Genomic DNA, 21,155 nt, shown 5'->3' with positions numbered 1-21,155 from the left:
TAATTGATTCTTACTATTTGCAGAAGTTATGTCTTTTAATGTTGCTGGAATACCACATTCTCAAGAGAAAGATAAAGGACAAGTATTTGTGAGACTCTGGTCAGTTGATATATATATATATATATATCTCCGTCCTCATTTTATATGTTTTTCCGTTTATATTGTTAAATAAAAATATATTCAATTTTAATGTGAGCCATTAGTATTGAGTTCAAGGCCAATAGCACTATACTTCCTGCCCTAACGAAGCTTGTTTAACACATTTGCCTGTTATGGCACTTCCCAGTCTATTTGTGCTTAAGAATACTAGATAGCACTTCAGCACTACACTTCAAGGCCATTTTAAAGTGAAATCATAATGAAAAGCACAAAAATATGAAAAAAATAAGACACTAAGTAGACCAAAAAACCCCAAAACAGACACTTGTTTGAGTGTGAGCCTTGAGGGGGAATGCAGAGTATCCCTTTACTGGGTTTGGCTGGGAATATGCATGTTGGGCTACAGAAATCTTTCAATGCTCTGCGTATATCTACAAATAATTGCTGGAAAGCCTCTGTATTGATTTGGGGGGTTAGAAATAAATTTTAGTGAGGCAAAGTCACAAATACAGAATCTGCAAATAATGGGGATCAACTGTCTTCAAATGGCTGTGATATCTGCTTCCTGTTGGTGTTCCTCCTGTCGCTCTTGGGATAGGGAATGCTTGAAGAATATCTCTGGGTGAAGTCTGAGCTGCAGGGTACATCCTACACAGTTGATTTGAACCCCCCAGCTCTACTCCTCAGATAGCTGTCTCTCTTTATTTCCTGTGTATTTCCCTGCCAGACGTGTATAATTTACCCCATTTCCATTTGGTTGCTCTAGGGACCAATCAAGATCATGGTGAACGAGCCATGTTTAATACTTGCATGTGGAGTAGGGAGAGAGCATGGATTCAGACCCAGGTTTAAATTCTGTTTTGTTTCTTATTGGCTCTGGCCAAATGAGTTTAATTTCCTGAACTTTATGCCCTTCTCTGTAAATTATTGCCTGGGTTATGTTATATCCAGGTGACTGGTTTGCTTTGCCAAAAGCTAACAATATTCTTGAGAGCCAGTCTCAGCATATGCAAGGTCAGTTCCATGAAGGCAGGATGGTATCTTATTTGGTCTGTATACTAGCATCTGTTATACAACAGTTGCTTGGAAGATATGTGTCGCTTGAAGAACAACCCCCATTTTACATATACCACACAGTGAAATCTTCCTGTGGATAACAAATAATTATTAATTCTCTGTTCAAGTAATTCTATGATGGGAACATACCCAAGAGACTCTGGGAACATAAGAGGAGAAACTGAGGAAGGTGGCCTTCCTCTAAGAGGAGCTGCAACCAAAAGGAGGATGTTGCTTGCACTTGATTAATATGTGAGCTTCTTGAGCAGGGGCCGTGGCCTCCTTGCTTACTGCCACGCTCTTAATGCTTGGTTCACAATTCAGCACTTTGTAGGGGCTCAAATAATGAAGGATGCTGTGAATTTTGAAGGTGCAGTCCCCCTCACCCCCTCAGGTAAATGGAGAAAAGGGCAATAGGTTTAATTCCACCTCCCCAAATTAGCTGCCAGGGATCTGGGAAATAAAGAGCTCCCACTAGAAAGAGCTGGGGGTGGGGGTGGGGGTGGGGAGGAAGCTATATCTGTGTTTGTGTGTGGTCAATAAAGGCAGATAAAGGGGAGACTCATGTTCATCTAATAGGGGAGGACAGAGGAGAGGGCCAAATTCTTTGTAAAGTGCAGAGTTTAGAGTTAGGAATTAAAATTCCAGGTCTTCTACTTAATATTAGCTGCATGACCTCTGGCATCTGCTTAACCTCAGTTAAGTCTCAGTTTCCTCAACTGAGGAAAGGAATGATAATAACTCAGGCACACTGGAGATATTTTATCTGCAGTCACCATTCTGTGAGTCCTACATGTAACTCTCTATCTTTAGGACCACGCTTTGAGGGGGGTGCCATAATTCTCTCTACTTTATAGTTAGTGACAGCCCAGAGAGGGTCAGCACCCCATAGCTTGAAATTATGGACCTGGGATTTGAATCCCAAAATGGCACCCAAATCCATTCTCTGTTAACTTCCAGGATGGACCTGCTAACCTTGTGGGAAAGTGAACGATATTGTGTAGGTGCCTAATAAACCATAAATATTTTTAATTACACTTTTGCTAGAAGGCGCGCGGAGGGTAGGTTTGTCTGAGAGCGAAGGCCGGCAACCTGCAGCCTCCATGGCTCCCAGGGTCCAGCCAGCTCTGGATTCCGCAGGCTGTTGTGGAGCGGGGGCACTGTGGGTCACTGGGTGCCTGGGCCTGGAGGCGTGTGAGGGGTCCAGTCGCTGACGAGGCGCTGCGCCTGCTCATAGTACACGTGCGGGTGGCGTTGGCGGAGGCGCAGGCGCACCACACTGTAGTCTGCTTTCTGGCCCATCTTCTTGCACTCGAGGCTCCAGGAGAGGTGCTTGTGCTTGTCCATCAGCTCCTTCAGGTTCTTTTCCACGTGCGAGATGTGGCGCTGCAACTTGTCAGTGCCCTGAAGACGAGAAGGGGCCGGGATGACACACCAGGGCCAGGCGCTACTTCGCTGGATGGGCCCCCACCTGGGAAGGAGCAAGTCTGAGGAGGAGCTGTCCTCGCCTGCAGTTGGGGGCGACCCATTTGGGTCAGATGTGTTGGGCAAAAATCCTGACAGGGCGGGCCTGAGGTGGGGGGTGCACTTGGAGACTGAGGCCCTGGGCATAGCTGGTCTTCTCAGTGCTTGCTTCTAAGCTGTCAGGCAAGGTATCTGGAAGAAGGGGGGGGAGGGGAAGGGGGGGGAGGGAAAGGGGAGGAAGGGGGTATAGTTAGGGAGGACCCCTGATGGGGTAGAGGGTGAGGCAGACAGGCTGAGGGGAGTTACCGAGACAAGTGTAGAAGGACTGACAGACTCGGGTGAGGGAGGATTACCTGGGCCAGGCGTAGCTTCGGAATCTTACCAGGGAGGGTCAGGGTAGGAGGGTCATCAGGGAACCCACAGAGATGCGGGGAGTCCTGAAGGGGAAAGAAGAACAAGTACCTGGGCAAGGCGCGAGGCCTCCGGGAGTTGGGTGCCCACGTGTCTTTGAAACACGCGAACCAGGGGTCTGTCCAGCTTCTCTCTAGTCTCCAGGTAACTTTTTGACAGAGGACCCTGGCAGAGTGCAAGGTGGGGAGCAATGAGGCCCAGCCTACCTGGCACCTTTGGCGCCCCCCCCTCACTCCCCACAGACCCTTTACCAAACGAGACCTTGATGAGGCCGCCGGTGATGTGCATCTCCTGGCTGAATTTCGTGCACCGGTGGATAGTTCCCCTCATTAGTCCTAAGGCCATGTTCATTTTTTCCTGGGTGGGTGAATAATGACAGCTCCCAATTCCTCTGCGCTCAAGTCTGCCCCCTGCCCTCTGTACTCATGTATCCTAAAGCCCAGCCGCCAACTACCTGCACCCTCTCTGCCCACCTTCAGCTCTGACGTCTCGCGCATCTTCTGCGCCAGTGAGGTGCACACACTATCGCTTATCTGCTGCTGTTGCTGCCGGATATCCTCCTCGTTCTTTGCCATTTCTTGTAAGGTGTCCTTGGACTCCATCAACAGTCGCTTGGCTTCATGCAACGCTGTGGCACACTCTGCAGGGGGGTGGATCGTGCATGGGGTGCCAAGCCCTCCATTCCCTGACCTTGGCTTTCTATTCTCAGTGGGTGGTGACTTCTGAGTGGAGGCTTTACTGAGGAACTTGCAGAAAGTCCCCTGTGTGAATGGCATCTGCAAGTGACTTGGAGTGTAGGAAGCAGGAACATGCCAGGGGAAGCACTCAGTAAGAAAGTGGATCCAGCTGGAGATTGGCTAGGGCAATCACTGAGGGTAAAGGGCAGCAGCAAAGTCAAGAGTGGTGGCCATTGTAGGATAAGTCTCCCCCAAAAGGTTCAGATAGGCTCTTTCCCCAAGATGCTCCGGGTAGGTTTTGTCCAATAGGCAAGACCATGCATGTAAAACTAAGGTCAAGGCCCTGGGGGCCTTGGGAGAAACTGTTACCATTACTTAAAGAATGCAGTTTCCTGAGATTTAAGAGTATTTCTTGATACAAGCTTTTTAACCAGAGAAATCTATCTTAAGACAGGGCAAACATAAGAGGTAAGATTTTGTCATGAAGGCATTCCCTCCTTTTCACGTGAAACCCATTTCTCTCTCCTTGACACCTAGGTTCCTTAATACTGTATATAAATCCCCAGTTTGTGCCATTTACTTTAGAATTTGTTGCTGTGTAAAGTCTCCCTATGTATATTATTAAGTTTGGCCTTTCACTCCTGCTAGTCAGTCTAATGTTAATTTGTTTGTCCTGCCTCAGAAAAGGGATGGGGGAATGTTTCCTCATGTCCTGATAGCACCAAGGACACCCAACACAGAGGACTGCTTTCTGTGGACCTACCTGGGGTATAGGCACCCACAGGGTCTATAGGTGGTGTCTTCTGGCCCTGAGTGCGTGGGGTGGGCACACGGGAGAGGTTCACCCATGAGTGGCGGCCAGCCTGCTCCAGAACCTTGTCCAGTGGCTGGTTCATTAGGTCCACAGCTTGGAGCCTCTCCTTATAGCAGAAGACCAGAGTGTCCCGGCAGGAGGCTAAGGCCTGGGGGAAAGAAAGAAGAAAGAGTTGGAGGAGAAGGCAGAGTGTGATCTGGGAGGTTGGAGAGGTGGCTAGAAGTGATTTCTCTGCTCATGCTTGACGCCCAAGGGGCTTGAGGCAAAGCATTTCTGCCTTCAAACAGACCCTCAAGTTCTTGTTGTAACCAAAAGGAGTGATTTCAAAATGGAAACTCAGAGTCTGGCAAGATGGTGGCAGAGTGAAGACCCTGGACTCACTCCCTTCACATAGTCACAATTAGATATCAGCAGAACAAAGCCAGCAACACCTTAAGGAAAAATAACCTAAGCACACGCTAGGAGCAATCATCTGGCTGAAAGGAAAAAAATTAAGTGAACCGTGTTTATAGTGATAATGGGGCAGCACAACCCACAAGACGGAAGGGTGGCTGCTGGGTGGAGCCCCCTAAAGTTGTGACTCAGGGGTACATACCAGCATCGGAGACTCTTGAAACCTGGCACGGCATTGAATAAGGGAGTGCACAGACTGTACGCTCAGCTCAGGGGGTGCACTGGTGGAGAGCTACAGGAGCAGGGGTGCAGAGTAAGGGTTACTAGCTTGAGACGGAGGCTCTTTATATCAAACAGTCAGAGCCTGAACTGGAGGGGAGGAACAGGTAGGGGCACCTGTGTCTCCCACAGACAAGGCTGGGCTTTTCAAAACAACTGCACTTCTCCGCCCCTCCCCCCGCCCCCCCACATACCTAGGGGTTAAAACGAAGACAACAAATGAACACTTGAGTAAACCAGAGTTTAAGCACCTGTTAATAATGGGGGCAAACACATCAGGATAAGGGCCTATGCTGGAAAGGACAAGGGAACAACTCCTGATCTGTGACCCCCATGTCAGCTACAGCATGTACCCATGCTGCACCCATGCTTCAAAACAGCATGTACCCATGCACCCATGCTTCAAAACAGCTGAGAGGTGCAGCTGACATAAGGAGACCTTAGAATAAAGAAATGGCCCAGAGGAGGGCTCACTGAGGACCCAGCATACAGCTCGGGTCTCAGTAGGGAGCTTCAGCCCCTGATGCTCACTGCAGATGAGTCTGTGGTTTCCTGCTCTCCATCCTTTTTCGTTTAACTTTACTAACCCTTGCCTGTACCAGTTCTCTGATTACTTCAACAGGTACAAAGGCAAAAGTCTAGAAGTTTATGCCTGTTACACCCATACAAACAAAAAATGAAGAGACAGAAGAACATAAACACTGGAGCAAATTAAAAAAAAAAAAAACAACCTGAGAGGAAACTTAATCCAGCAGAACTGTGGAACATGGCTGAAGAGGAGTTCAGATTAGAGTTATAACAATACTTATAGAACTGAAAAAAACAATGGTTACTCTAAAACAGAAAATATGAGGCAGTTGTAATTAGAAGTAGTGGAGCTAAAAAATACTATAACCAAATAAAAAAACAATGGAGGACCTCAACAGCAGACAGACAGAAGCAATGGAGAGAATCAATGAGCTTGCAAGCACAATGTCAGAGAACATACAAATAGAACACCCTAGGGGAAAAAAAAAAGAATAAAAAATGAAAAGGGTTTAAGAGCCCTTTGGGGTAACCTCAAGAGAAATAACATCCATATCAGGGGATCCCAGAGGGAGAAGAGAAAAAGAAAGACAGAGAAAATTTATTTAAAGATGTAATTGCTGAAAATTATTTAAATTTGGAAAATGAATGAGATGTTGTGATCTAGGAAGCCCAAGGAGTTCCAAATGAAATAACAGACAGACACACAGCAAGACACATTATAACAAAGCTGCTGAAAGCCAAAGACAAGGACAGAAAACTAAAGGGTAATCTATAAGGGAACATCAATCAGACTGTTAGTGGACTTTTCCATCGAATCATTACGAGCACAAAGGAAATGGCAGGAGATATTTAAAGTACATAAAGAAAAAGATTTCCAGCCCTTCAAGATTAATTTTCAAGACAGAAGGTGGAGTAAAGAACTTAACTAAAAACCAAAAACTAAAAGAATTTATGAACACCAAGTGTACATGAAAGAAGTCTTGCAGGGGTAATTATAAAGCAACGGAACAATGAATACAGAGGTAACAGACACCTAAATCATTTAACTCAGAGGAAAAGGAGAGTAATAATGTGGCCCATCAGATTGAGGGAGGCACCAGACCGTCCAACAAGCCATACAAACAGCCATACAAATATATGCTAATCTCAGCAGAGTCCTCAAGTGAAAATTAATGGAAATAATACATAAGACTAAGGAACTAGAGCCTAAACAAAACATAAAAGGAAGAATTTAAAAAATAAAAAAGACATGACAAACCAAAAATCAAAAACAAATCCAAAACATATCAAAATGGCAATAAGCACTTGTATCTCAATAATCACCTTAAATGTAAATTGATCTGAATTCATCTGTCAAAAAATGTAGAGTTGTTTGAAAGGATTTCAAAGCAAAGTCCAACCTTCTGCTGTTTACAAGAAACCCATCTTACCTATGAGTAACTTAGAGTTAAAGGCTGGAAGATAGTTGTACAGCAAAAGGTAACAGAAAAAAAAAAAAAAAACAAAAACGGAAGAGCTATACTTCTATCAGATAAAATAGATTTTCAATTAAAAAATTATTGACATAGAGATTGACACTATGTTATGATAAAGGACCTAATACATAAAGAAGAAATAAACTCATAAATAAATATGTACTAAATGATGGAGCACCAAGGTACATAAGACAATAATAGAACCAGTGAGAGATACTAACAACTCAATAACACTAGAGGATTTTATGGTTATTTATTTATTTTGTTTTTCCCTGCGCAATTACTTTATTTTTTTTTAGTTTATTAACACTTAAAAAATCTGTTTATTTATTTATTTATTTTACAATGTTTGCTTTCTTTTCTCAGGTGTAGTCTCTATAGAATTCCCACCATCAATTCACCCACGGACCATCCCTATAATCCCCTGTGTGCTTCCCTCCCTCTTTTTGATCCCCTTCCCTACTCCTCCTCTGCAGAATGTCTCTGATTTATAGTTGTCTGTATATTTTTTTGTGTCTTTGTTTTTGTATTTTATTCTCCGCCCACCCCCCCCCCCCACCACCCGGATCCCCTATATGCCTCCTATAAGTGAAACTATCCGGTATTTTTCTTTTCTGTATGACTTATTTCATTGAGCATAATCCCTTCAAGCTCCATCCAGGTTGCTACGAATGGCATTAGTTTATCTTTTTGATTGCTGAATAGTAAGTATTCCACTGTGTATATATACCATATCTTTTGGATCCACTCATCTATTTTTGGGCATTTGGTTAGATTTCAAGTCCTACCTATTATAAATAGTGCTGCAATAAACATAGGGGTGCATGCATTCTATTGAATTAATGTTTTGTGTACTTTAGGTAGATACCTAGGAGTAGAATTAATGGGTCATATGGAAGCTCCATTTTTAATAGTTTGAGGAACCTCCACACAGCTTTCCATAGTGGTTGGACCAGTTTGCATTCCCACCAGCAGTGCAGGAGAGCTCCTTTTTCATCACATCCTTGCCAACATTTGCAGTTGCTATTTTTTTTTTTTAAATATGTGCCATTCTTACTGGTGTAAGGTGTTATCTCATTGTGGTTTAAACTTCCTTTTCCCTGATTATGAGGGATGTTGAACATTTTTTCATATGCCTGTTGGCCATTTACATTTCCTTTTTGGAGAAATGTATTTTAAGTTCTTCTGCCCATTTTTTGATTGTTTACTTTGCTTTTGTTGAGTCGTGTCAGTTCTTTGTAGATCTTTGTGCTCAGTCCATTATCAGTTGTATGGAGTGCAAAAATTTTTTTCCCAAGGGTGTCTCTTTGTTTTGGTTAATGTCTCTCTTGCAGTACAGAGCTCTTTAATTTGATGTAGTCCTAGCTGTTTATCCTTTTCTTCACTTTCTTTGCTTTAGGTGATGTGTTTGTAAAGATGTTACTGAGGTGTATGTCCTGTAGTGTTTTGCCTATATTTTCTTCAATATATTTTATGTTTTCAGGTCTTATGTCTAATTCTTTAATCCATTCTGAGTTGGTTTTTGTGCATGGTGTGAGGTAGTAGTCAAGCTTCATTCTTTTGCATGTAGCAGCCCAGTTTTCTCAGCACCATTTATTGAGCAAACTGTCTTTGTTCCATTGCATATTCCTTGCTCCTTTGTCAAATGTTAGTTGTTCACAAGTCTGTGGGTTTATTTCTAGGTTTTCTATTCAATTCCATTGGTCTGTGTCTATTTTTGCTCCAGTACCATGTAGTTTTAATTGTTATAGCTTTGTAGTATAGTTTGAAGTCTGGGAGTGTGATAGCTCCATTCCCCATCTTTTTAGTCAGGAGCACTTTGGCTATTTGAGGCTTTTTGTGTCTCCATATCTACATGAATTTCATCAATATTTGTTCTATTTCTTTGAAGAATGTCATTGAAATTTTTATTGGAATAGCACTGAATGTATAAATTGCTTTTGGATGGCCATTTTGATAATGTTAATTCTTCCAATCCATGAGCAAGGGATGTCTTTCCATTTCTTTGTGTCTTCTATTTCTTTTAACAATGTTTTATATTTTCTTTGTATAGGTCCTTTACTTCTTTTGTTAGGTTTATTCCCAAGTATTTGATTTTTTTGGTTTCAATTATAAAAGGGATAGTTTTCTTGATATCTTATTCTTCAGATTATTTTTGCATACAGAAAGGCAATTTATTTTTGTATTGATTTTGTATCCTGCTACTTCACTAAACTGGTTGATTAGTTTGATTAATTTCCCTGTGGTGTTTTTGGGGTTCTCTATGTATATTATCATATCATGTGCAAATAGTGATAGTTTTACTTCTTCTCTCCCTATTTGGGTTCCTTGTATGTCTTTCTCTTGTCTTATTGCTCTGGCTAGGACTTCCAGTATTGTATTGAAAAGCAGTGGTAAGATGGACATCCTTGTCTTGTTCCAGATCTTAAGGGGAAGGCTTTAAGCTTTTCACCATTGAGAATGATAATGGCTATATGGCCTTTTATGTTAAGGTATGTTTCTTCTATCCCAAGAATTTCAAGGGCCTTCATCACAAATGGATGTTGAACTTTGTCAAATGCTTTCTCAGCATTTTTTGATATTATCATATAGTTTTTATATTTCTTTTTGTTGATGTATTGGATTACATTAATTGATTTTTAGATGTTGAACCATTGTTGTGTCTCTGGAATAAATCCTACTTGGTCATGGTAAGTTATCTTTTTGATGCATTGTTGGATTCTGTTGGCTAGGATTTTATTGAGGATTTTTGTGTCAGTGTTTATCAGAGAGATTGGCTTGTTGTTTTCTTTTTTTTTGTGTTGTCCTTGTTCAGATTTGATATTAGTGTAATGTTGGCTTCATAAAATGTGTTTGGTATCCATTCCTTTTCAATTGTTTGAAAGAGTTTGTGTAGGATAGGCACTAGTTCATTTCTAAATATTGGGCAGAATTCATTTGTAAAGCCGTCTGGTCCTGGGCTACTGTTTTTAGGGAGAGTTTTGATAACTGTTACAATTTCACTGCTTGTAATTGGTGTGTTTAGGTGTTCTATTTCTTCTTTATCTAGCTTTGGATGATTGTAAAGTTGTAGGAATTTGTCCATCCTTTCTAACACTAGAGGATTTTAAAACCCCACTTACAAACAGATAAACAAGACAAAGAATAAGTAAGGAGCCATTAAACTTAAATGAGGAGCTAGGTCAAAAAGGTTTAGCAGACATCTACTAAACACTCCAGCAAAATCTGTTGCATACACTCTTTTTTCAAGTTCACCTGGAACATCCTCAAGAATAGTCCATATTTTGGGACACAAAACAATTATCAATAAAACTACAAGGATCATTATCATGCCAAGCCTCTCCCTTATCATAATGCCATAAAATCAGGAATCAAGTATGAGGGAAAAAACATGAAAAACTGTGACCATATGTTTATGGATAAAAGAAGAAATTAAAGCAGAAACTAAATAATACCTTGAAACTAATGAAATTGGGGATATAAATCACCAGAATATACGGGATGCAGCAACATGGTCTTAAGAGGGAAAATCCTTGCACTACATGCTGACATTAAGCAGCATGAAAAATCCCCAATGAAAAACCTAATACTAAACCAAAAGCAATTTAAAAAGAGGAATGAATAAGATCTAAAATTAGTAGAAGGAAGGAAATAGTAAAACCAAAGTGGAAATAAATAAAATGGGTGTCAAAAAGACTAAAAAAATCAATGAAACTAAAAGTTGGTTCTTCAAGAAGATAAACAAAATAGAAAAATCTTTCACAAAGCTAAAAAGAAAAGAGACAAAATGATAGTGTCACAGAAGAAACAGATGAAATCACCATAGATAGCACAGAAATACAAAGGATTACAAGGGATAACTTATGAACAAGTATATACCCATAACCCATACTTGGGCATCTATCCAAAGAATATGAAACCATCAGTGAAAAAAACCTTGTGTTCCACAGTATTCATAGCTGCTTTATTTGTAAAAGTCAGGACATAAAAGCAGCCTTAATGTTCATCAATAGACACCTGAATCAAAATATGGTATATACATCCTTTGGAATATTATTCAGCTATAAGGAAAGATGAGATGCAGCCATTTTCACAAAGTGGAGGGAGTTTGAGAGAGTTATGTGTAGTAAAGAAAGTCGGAATGATAAGAACAATACTAGTCATGGGAGTGCAAACTGGTCCAATGACTATGGAAAGCTGTCTGGAGTTTCCTCAGTCTACTAAAAATGGAGCTACCATACAACACGGCAAATCCACTACTAGGTATCTACCCAAAGGACACAAAAACATTGATTTGAAAGAACACCTGCACACCTATGTTTATTGCAGCGCTATTTACAATAGGTAAAACCTGGAAACAACCCAAATGCCCAAAAATAGATGATTGGATCAAGAAGATGTGGTATATATACACAATGGAATATTATTCAGCAATCAAAAAAAGATAAACTCATGCCATTTGCAGCAATGTGGATGGAGCTAGAAGGAATTCTGCTCAGTGAAATAAGCCAGAAGGAAAAAGAAAAATATTGGATGGTTTCACTTATAACAGGAATATAGGGGAACCAAGTAAGACATCAGTGTAAAAAAAAAATAACAGTACAAAACACAACAAAGCAAAAACAGACATTTACAAATCAGAGACATACTGCAGGGGAGGAGGAGGGAGAGGGATCAGAGGGAGGGAGGGAGGAGCACAGGGGACTGTGGTGATGGTGCATGGGTGCCTTGGGGAAGGAAATTCTATGGGGACTCAACTGGAGGGGGTGGGGGAAGCAAATATTGTTTAAAAATAAAAAAAAATTAAAAAAAGAACAATGCCAGACATTTACATAACAGATATTTGATAAAGTCAGATACTTACAAAAGCTAGAGGACATCAATAAAAGGGTAAGAGGGAAGGGGGCGGGTGAGGAAAGGGACAAGGGGAAATCAGGGATGGTGTGGGGGAAAAGTGTTATCCAAAAAAGCCTACACAGTTCTTAAAAGAGCTGGAATTCTTGTGAACCAATGTTATCTCAATTAAAAAATATATCCCCTTGTAAAATAAGTAGGCCCCCTTATCCTCCAGAAATATGTCAGGATCCCCAGGGGATACCTGAAACCACAGGACCAAAGCCTATATTATACCATGATTCTGAGACATAAAGTTTGAGGAGAGAGTTAAATTTATAAATTAGGCACAATGAGAGAGTGAAAGCAATACTTAATAATAAAATACAACAATGGTATCAATATATTTAATACAAGTTAAGTGAATGTAGTCTCTCTCTCAAAATATCTTTTGTTGATACTATTTTTGGATCAAGAGGAATGGAAATCATGGGCAGTGAAACTGCAGATTAGGAGGCCTACTGTATTGCATTCCTTTAATACTTGCAATTGATTGAAGGTTATCTTAAGAGAAGTTTTGTTTTTTGCAAATGTATATGCCTATAGAAACACCACTATCATCAAAATATAGACTATAAAGAAATGTCACTAGTGCCATTTTCCTTGTCCCCACCAAGCTGCCTTGTAGGTTCATTTCTCATGTTCTTTAACAGTTTATGAAATGCAGCTGTGGACTAGCTATCTGTTTTGTAAATAAAACTCTATAGGAACGTGGTCACTCTCAGTGACATCCTTTTTATCTCTGGTGTTTTTTGTGCTACACTGAATGAATTAAGTAGTTGTGATAGAGACTGTGTTGCACACAAAACTTAAAATATTGACATGTTTTCTGACTTTAAGAAAAAGCTTGTGAGACCTATAATTTCCTGTAAATAGGACCATACGGTGTGTACTCTTTATGTCTTTAGCAGAAAATCATATCTTTGGAATTCATTCATTTGGATGAAAAATGGGTTTAAAATGTCTTTTGTTCATTAATTCAAGTACTCATCAGGCCGCTCCTGTGTGTTGGGTGATGGTGGTGGGGATGCAGTGGGGAAGTCAGCCTAGTACCTGTGCCAAAGAAAAGGGTCAGGTCAGATGAGATTGACTAATGAGTGAATCAGAGAAGTGGGGATTATCTGGGATCAAGAAAAGTGGGCTTTTTTACATTGTGGTAAATCAGACATCACGAAGTTTGCCTTCCTCTCTTGTTAAGCACGCAATCCAGCAGCATGAAGCACACGAGTGTAATGTGCAACCAGCAACTTTTTCCATCTCCAGAACTTTTTCATCATCTCAAATAGATCTTTACCTATTAAAGAATAATTCCCACTTGTTTACTGTTGAGAAGGATTCAACAGAGAAGGAAACATTATGATGGATAAGACAGGGGTGAAGGTGGGGGCGGAGGTAGCTGGAGTTAGTGGATGGCAGAGGAAAAATGAGAGAGATTCCCTTCAGTGGCTGCCAGACAGTGGGGTCATTCATTGAGAGTGAGGAAAACTCTTGGAAGAGGAGAAGGTAGGACATAACTTGCACGTTAGGTTGGAGAGCCCAGGTGAGATCCCTGGGAAAGTTCTGAGTGTCTAAAAGCTTTGAGTTCATGATTTTAAGTTGAAATCTATTTGCTTGGAGGTATTTTAGTCCAGAAATATTTACAACCCAGTTCTCTCTTGGCAGCCTGTCTGTTTCTTTTTTTCTATTCCATCTTTTCTCATCTTTGTAGTCCCCTTACTCTCTTTCAACCCCATCCTACAGGGCTTATAGGATCTCCCCCACACAGCCTGCCCCAACTCTCTTTCAGACTTTCTGGAAGGATTTGCAATCACCAGATTTAGAGGAATACCATAGTGCCCTGACAATCCCTTGACTCACACTTGTCGGGTAGGGGTGGGGTGGGGGAGTGTCTTATCCTCTTGGAGAGTAGGGCTGGAAGCTTTTCTCTTTACAGGCAGGAGTCCAGTGAGTTGGGGTGGTGACAATTTAGAGGCAGATTGTTCTCACTGTCTGGGCCTGGGGGGGTCCAGCTTCTGTAGTGATGGGGTGTAAGGGCAGGACTTGGACACGGTGCAGGTTTTCTGATCCCATGCAGACCGGGTAAAGGAGGAGTCAGAGTCCTCAGTAGTTTTGCAGGTTTTTTATTTGGGGTTCACCAGGCATATGGCAGGCAGGGGTGCTGGCTGGGGAGCTGGGAGGCTGGCAGGCCGCCCAGCTCCCAGCAAGTCTTCACTCTATCTGGGCTCTCTGGCATTCTCTGCTTCTGCTTCGGCTTCTCTTTCAGGTTCTGCTGCTGGTGCTGCTACTGCTGCTGCTGGTGTCCCCCCGTGACACCGCCCTTAAAAGCACAGTCTTAGCTCAGCTGAATCCCATCTACCTATGCCCACACCCTATTCCAGGTGCCCGCCATCAGGCATGCATTCAGGACAAGGATCCATCATCTCTCCTGATGGCGGAAGGGCAGAAAAGCCTGACATTCTCTTTACCCTACAGTCCACCCCCTCAGGGTTTTCTGCCATACAGTCTATACATATATATATACAATTTTCTAAACAAACAATGCAGCCATGGCCCACAAAAGCAAATACATCACAATATAACAAAATACAACAGAACACAAATAAGTCCAGGCAGGGCACCAACTTAGTGCAAAAGACAATTATTGGTACCAGCAGATAAGCCACCAAATCTGCTGCCGAAGGCACTGCTCATACGAGGGAGGGGAATCACTCACGGCATCTACTATATCACACCAGGAGCCATCAGGCTTCCTGGCCTTCTCTGGCTGTAGTCTCGGCTACAAGGCACACACAGCATCCACCCCCAGGATGCACTAGCTCTGGGATTGGCAATTTTATTCTGTTGGGGGTAATTGCCAACCCTCAGGGTTTCTGTCTGCAGTCGCTCCAACACTCGGCCTTCATGGCCACCAATGCGACTCACAGACCCCTGCACTCAAGCCAACCCACTGCACAATCACATGGGTCGGGATCCAAACTCTGCATTCGGCTTGGGCTCCACCCCAAGCCACATTCCCCACCCGTCCCCCAAGGACAGGTTCCTCAGCTCCTCACCCTCACTCAAGAATGAGCAGGGCATCACCCACAGGTGATTTTACGAGACTCACAGTTCTTCAGCATACCCAGGCTGCTTAACAGCCGCTTAGGGCTTCTCAACTTAGCATCAGTACCAGCTTTTGCCTTCTTAGTTGGCTTTTCTCCTCCACCTGGCTGCTGGGCATAACAGGCTGCTTTTGGCCATCTAGGCCCACTGGCCACCCCCAGATTCCCATCTCCTGGGGTTTACAAACAAAACTGTTCCACCCCCAGGGTCCCAAAACATATCAACCTGCAAGGTCCTCCGCCTTCTGGCGGGTATTGTCAGTCCTAGTCCATCAGTCCATCAGTTCAACTCCATTGGCCTCTCCCTGCATCAGCAATGGCCTGCTGCCTCAGGGGTCATTGGCTGGTCCTTTCCGGTGTCGTTGGCTGGTCCTTTCCGGTGTCGTTGGCTGGTCCTTTTGGGCGTCTCCTTCACGCCAGGTCTCGTCCTGTAGCTCGTGGAAGTTGTCCACCTTCTGTGCCACCATGGCGCCTCCAGCGTCATCAAAGGCAAACAGTCTGTTCTCCTTAGTCCCTCCAGGTCTTCGGAGGGCTCCAATACCCGTCTGCGTGGATCTTGCCGACTTAACGCCAATTGTAAGGGCAGGACTTGGACACGGTGCAGGTTTTCTGATCCCATGCAGACCGGGTAAAGGAGGAGTCAGAGTCCTCAGTAGTTTTGCAGGTTTTTTATTTGGGGTTCACCAGGCATATGGCAGGCAGGGGTTCTGGCTGGGGGGCTGGGAGGCTTGCCAGCCTCCCAGCCCCCCAGCAAGTCTTCACTCTATCTGGGCTCTCTGGCGTTCTCTGCTTCTGCTTCGGCTTCTCTTTCAGGTTCTGCTGCTGGTGCTGCTACTGCTGCTGCTGGCGTCCCCCCGTGACGCCGCCCTTAAAAGCATAGTCTTAGCTCAGCTGAATCCCATCTACCTATGCCCACACCCTATTCCAGGTGCCCGCCATCAGGCATGCATTCAGGACAAGGATCCATCATCTCTCCTGATGGCGGAAGGGCAGAAAAGCCTGACATTCTCTTTACCCTACATGGGGTTATGTCTCCTTTCTAGCAATAACCCCTGCTTATTGAGATGATTACAATGAAAGCAATTAGCATCAAAGACAAGAGTTTAAGGCCCCAGCCCATAAGTATCTCCCAGCCCCCAATACCACCTTCCAATCCTGGCCAGTTCCTTTTTTGGAGAAGCCCTTATAAGGTGAATCCTGAGAAGACAAGGCCAGCTCTGTCGTGTTCAGTACTTTGTCTCCAAAGCTAAGTACAGTGCCTGGTACACTAGAGTACTGGGTTAATATTTATTAAATGGATAAGTCAAGGCACACATACAGGTTATGGGCTAAGCCTAACTAATCCTAAAGGCTCTGTGAAACCTGGCCACTCTCTCATTTTCATTAGTGCCCTCAAAAAGAGATCTTGGTTGCAAGAGTAAAGAATGTAGTGAAAGTTCATCTTTGGTTGGAGTTGTCAAAAAGGGAACACTTGTAAAGTGCTAAACTCAAGACACCTGAGCTGAATTAGAAGGTAGTTCTTTGCTGGGCATAGATCCAGAGGATCGGGATCTGGAGGATATACCTATACTCCTGTTCATTTCAGCTTAGATGTGGAATAGCCTTGATGTGGAAATGGTCATCAATGGATGATACACAAAAAACATGTCATAAATTGGAATATTATTGAATTGGAATATTACTCAGCCTTAAAAAAGTATTGCCATTTGTGATAATATGGATGAACCTGGAGGATATTATGCTAAGTAAAAAAAGCCAGGTGCAGAAAGACCAACACTGCACAATCTCACTTGTATATGGAATCTAAAATAGTAAAATTCATAGAAGAACAAGTAGGGTGACGGTTCCCAGGAGCTGGGGGGAGGGAGAAATGGGGAGATGTTGGTAAAGGGGTACAGAGTTTCAGTTAGGCAAGACGATCACAATCCCAAGACCTAAGGAGACCAAATGTATAATCATGTAACAACGGCTAATAATGCTGTTATTTTAGAATAGAAATTTGCTAAGGGGAGAGATGGTAAGTGTTCTCATTATACACACAAAGAGGTAATTGTGTGAGGTGATGAATATGCTAATTACTTCAATTGTCCTTTTATTTCACTACTATACATATTGAATCATCAAGTTATATACCTGTGCATAAACAAATTTTGTCAATTGTATCTCAGTAATTATATCTCAGTAAAGGAAATAAAAGGCACCTGAGCTGAAACCATGTCTTGCCACTGGCTAGCTCTATGCCTTGGGTGTGCCATCTCTCTCTGAGCCTCAATGCCCTTATCGTTAATAAGGAGATTGTAGTTTCCATTTCACAGGAGTATTTTAAGGAGTTAACTCAAGGACTCCATCGGGTTTGGCACAGAGGGGATGGCCACTGTTATTTGTAGGCTCCCCTCCATCTCTTCAAGGCCCAGTTTTTCCATTTCACAAAGTGGAAATAAGGTTTCCAGTCAGGGAGGGCCGTGTGTGGATGGAGGGTTTGCTGTTGCTATAGTCCCAATGTCAGAGACATTTGCTCCCCCCACATCCCAGTCGTCTTAACGCGGCCCCAGCTATTCCCAACCTTGAGCATGGCCTCTGATTTTTCCATGTCTTTCTCCATCTTCCTCTTCATGCCCCTTAGCTCCTCCTTCTCCCACCTAAGCATGCTGTCAGCTTTGTCTGGAATCTAGAAAACAAGAGACTTTTTCACTCCTTTGGGAGAGGGGTTGATTTCCAGGGCCGTGGAGGGTTTGCCAACCTCACAAACTGGGCCTGGAGGAGTTAGGGTTACTGTCATCCTTTGGGGATCTCACTCTGAGAAGGGTTTATTTTTTCAGGGGACTCAGACTTGTGGGGCAGAAGGGGGGAGTGTCTTATCCTCTTGGAGAGTAGGACTGGAGGCTTTTCTCTTTACAGGTAAGAGTCCAGTGAGCTGTGGTGGTGACAATTTAGAGGCAGGTTGTTCTCACTCTCTGGGCCTGGGGGTCCACCTTCTGTAGTGGTGGGGTTATCCCTCCTCTCTGGCAAGAAGTGAAGGGCTCTCATCATTTTAGGGGTGATGAGGGTTTGCCTTTTTGGCATCTTACTATCTGGATTTGGTGGCTGGGAGTAGGAATCCCACTCTGTGGTGGGGTATCACCGCTCTTCAGGAAGGCTGGAATGTCCTCCCCTTTTGGGGTGGGGATTTGGGAGGATTTCACCAGGGCTGGGACTGGGCATTCTTTTCCTATGGCTTAACTCTTGGGCTTGGGGGCTGAGAGTCTGAGGGTCTAAACCTGTAGGCAGGATGTGTTCTTTTCTCAGATGAGGCCTGAAAGGGGCTCTTGTTCCTGGAAGCTGGAGAGAGGGCTTGGGTTTTTAAAATAAACGTTTTGGGGAGAGTTTCATCTGGGCTGGAACCAAGGGCATCGCCCACTTCCCTCAGCTGGGGTCTTTGGGTGTGTTTTTACTGGGGTTGGGGCACTCATGCCTATGGGATCCTCTATGCCCGGGGACTGTGTGGGTGATTTTATGCCTGTGTGAGGTTATGGGCTTTACCCGTTGGGTAGAGTTGCACCTAGTCTAACTCATATGTGTCACCTTCTCTCCTGCTGGGTGACTAGAATAGGTTCCCCCTCTGGAACAAGGGATCTGAGGATCCAATCCCCTTGGAAGAGTCTCACCATGTGGGGCTGCTGACAAGGCCCCTCATCTTGTGCATATCCTCATCTTATTGTGTCCCTACCACTGAGCTGGAGGTTGGGGCGAGAGTGTTCGCTCTTTGGGGAGGGTTTTTCCCCTGGTCTGTATCCAGGAATAGAGACAGTCTTTGCTACTGGGTTTTTTGGGGGCTGTGGTCCCACCTTCTCAGACTTGGGTCGGTAGTTCCGCAGCTTGACGCTCTGCTGGTTAATGAGCAGCCCTTTGCGCACTTCGCTGAGCCGGTGGTCGGTAGCGTCCCGCTGGCGCTGCAGGAGCTGCAGCTGCGCATTGATCTGGTGCTGTGCGCGGCCCAGGCGGGCAGCGGTGAGGCGCGCCCCGCGCGTGTGTGCGTGCACCACCTCCGCCGTCTGCAGGGCCCGCGCGTCGCGGTGCATGGGCAGCGGTAAGCGTGCGTGCCAGACTGGTGGCTTCATCTTGCTTTTCCACAAAGTGACGCCCTCACCCGGCGGCGGCTTCTCTAAGGTGCCACCACCTTTGAGCATCTCCACGCGGAAGCGCCAAGGAAGGATGTAGGCGGCGCGGCTGAGGTGGCTCGCCACGTGTGGGTCCCGCACGCTGTCCTCGGGTTGCCAGAGGGTCACTGCCTCCCTCCCGCAGCGGTCGGTCAGCTGGCGCGCCTTCCGCGTGATGACCTTGGCCGCCTCGCGCCATGCTGGAGCCCCAACGCGAGTGTCCTGGCTGCGCTCAGCAGGGGGTATCAAGACTGGCATGGTCCTCGCTGGATGCCCGCCTCTGGCCCAGGACCTTCGCGGGGAGTTGCAGGGACCTCCAACCTAGCCGAACTCCTTTCGGGTCTGAAGAGTGAATGAAGCTGGGCGTGCCCACCCCCATCACCAGGGCGACAGGCAACAGCGCTGGCAGAGTTCCAGAGGTGGGGGAGGGGGAAGGCTTCAGGAAGGCTCCCCAGAGACTCTTAAGACGAGTAATTCCCTCAACAGAGATAGCAGGTCAGAGTCTGGGGAAGGGCAGAGACAACTGCCCTCCATCCTTCCTGCATAATCGTCCAACACCTTGTTTCCTTCCTGAAGTGGCATCTTGGGCAATCAGTAGGCAACTCAGACGCAGAAGGACCAAAACCAAACTTTTACTGAACTCTCCAATTTTTTTTCTCCTTGAATGTTCTTTGAGTTGATAGTTGGTCTACCACCTGTGGCTTTTCTGCACACCCCATGTGGCCTCTCTATGCACCTGTGCTGTAGGGTTTGAAAGAAACACTCCTGCATAACTGCCCTAAGACAATGGCCCACATCAAGAGGCAGCCTGGATGCTTAGGTAGGCATTGACTGACGGTGGCCTGAGAGTAGCTCCGAAATTACAACAAGTACCTGCACAGGAAATCCTCCCTATGTAGGTGGCCAACATGTCCTTTCCAACTCCCCATAAAAATTGATTACCTTTGTCTCCCCTGGATGCTGTTCCTGCTGCTCATTGTCACATAATCAATCACACTTGTTTGTTACTGCTAATAAATAGCAAGAGGGCTTGCCTTGCAAATCTGCTCTACAACTTATCCCTTGGGGAACATGCTGGCCTGGCAGGTTTCTGACTCAACAACAACCCACCCCAGTTGCTCATGTTAAAAACTTAGGAAGCTTCCTTCTTTTTTCACTTCCAGTTCCAACCCACCAAATTCTGCCTGTGTTATCTTCAAAATTTATCCCCAGTGTGAACATTTGTTTTCTCCATTACTACCACCAGCATTCTTTTTTCTTTTTTATAAAGCATTATTATTTCAGAGAAAAGGGTAAAACTTTCCAAATGCAAAGGTTTAGCTGGAGTGCAGTCTAAGAGATTCCGAGACATTAGTTAGGACATGGATTGTTTTGCTATTACAAGTCTGGATTACAATTTCAAGGGATCCAAATTTCCGATAGATTAGTTTTTTTTCCAATTGAGGTAACATTGGTTTACAACATTGTTTGTGATTTAGAGATCTAGGATGTCCCCCTTCAGGTGTTGTTACTACACCACACCCACCACCAAAACCCCCAGTCCCTCCCCATTGTGATCCCTCCTCATGTTGTTCTCACCTCTCCACTTACCCTGATAGCTCAGTTCTATAGCCAGCTTTCCAGGGTATTTTGTTAGTTTGGCTCTATCTGACTCTTTCTTTGGTTTCTCCATATTCTATATATAAGTGATACTTTTTCCTTCTCACACAATCCCCTCCAGTTCCATCCCTGTTGTAACAAATGCAAGAACTTACCTATTTGTACAAATGGGCAGTATTCCATATATATATTCTACATGTTCTTGATTCACTCATTTGTCTTTGGGCATT

At 44.2% G+C, this 21,155-nt stretch overlaps 1 protein-coding gene across 1 annotated transcript; it reads right to left on the bottom strand.

Moving 5' to 3' along the window:
* Positions 1-2,322: 2,322 nt before the first annotated feature.
* On the bottom strand, positions 2,323-19,584 carry TEKTL1 (tektin like 1; the record flags this gene model as incomplete). Its single annotated transcript, XM_084250002.1, has 7 exons — positions 2,323-2,559; positions 3,082-3,195; positions 3,292-3,387; positions 3,504-3,670; positions 4,471-4,669; positions 17,754-17,858; positions 19,015-19,584. 7 exons carry the CDS (start codon positions 19,582-19,584, stop codon positions 2,323-2,325), a joined length of 1,488 nt encoding a protein of 495 aa, XP_084106128.1.
* Between the last annotated feature and the right edge of the window lie 1,571 nt (positions 19,585-21,155).

The sequence above is a fragment of the Talpa europaea genome, assembly GCF_964194135.1.
Source record: "Talpa europaea genome assembly, chromosome: 12".
NCBI classification, from domain to species: Eukaryota; Metazoa; Chordata; class Mammalia; order Eulipotyphla; family Talpidae; genus Talpa; species Talpa europaea.
This window is presented reverse-complemented; position numbering and strand designations above follow the sequence as displayed.